Source organism: Corapipo altera, unplaced genomic scaffold (genome assembly GCF_003945725.1).
Source record: "Corapipo altera isolate COAL_440 unplaced genomic scaffold, ASM394572v1 131360, whole genome shotgun sequence".
In the NCBI taxonomy this organism is placed as follows: Eukaryota; Metazoa; Chordata; class Aves; order Passeriformes; family Pipridae; genus Corapipo; species Corapipo altera.
This window is the reverse complement of record NW_020889174.1, coordinates 2,023-2,326: the sequence shown is the minus strand read 5'-3', so window position 1 is coordinate 2,326 and position 304 is coordinate 2,023. Positions and strand designations below refer to the sequence as shown.

General features: G+C 75.3%; 1 protein-coding gene across 1 annotated transcript in view; it reads left to right on the top strand.

Moving 5' to 3' along the window:
* Window positions 1-8: 8 nt before the first annotated feature.
* Window positions 9-304, top strand: part of LOC113942162 (protein LIAT1-like) — a gene marked incomplete at both ends in the record, with an annotated part of 2,312 nt that continues 2,016 nt past the window's right edge. Inside the window, one exon of the mRNA XM_027633303.1 lies at window positions 9-189. Coding sequence (XP_027489104.1) covers window positions 9-189 — 181 coding nt within the window. The remainder of the gene's footprint in view (window positions 190-304) is intronic.

Below are 304 nucleotides of genomic sequence, written 5' to 3'. Positions count from 1 at the left end.
CCCGGGAGCACCGGGGCGGCCCCCTGGCCCTGCAGCCCCCCGGGGTGACCTTCCTGGGCAAGGGGCTCCCCGGGGAGCTGCCCCACGGGGACCCCGGGAAGGGGCTGGACGGGCCGGGGGAGAGGCCCCTGGTGACGTCCCCGCTGTCCCTGGTGAAGCTGGAGGAGCACCAGCGCTCCAACATCAGCAGTGAGTGCGGGAGGAGGCGGGAATCGGGGGGAGATGGGAAAAGGGGGGGGGGGGGGGGGGTGGGAAAGGGGGGGGGGGGAGGATCCCTGCGGGAAGGGTGCTGGGGGCTGGGAGA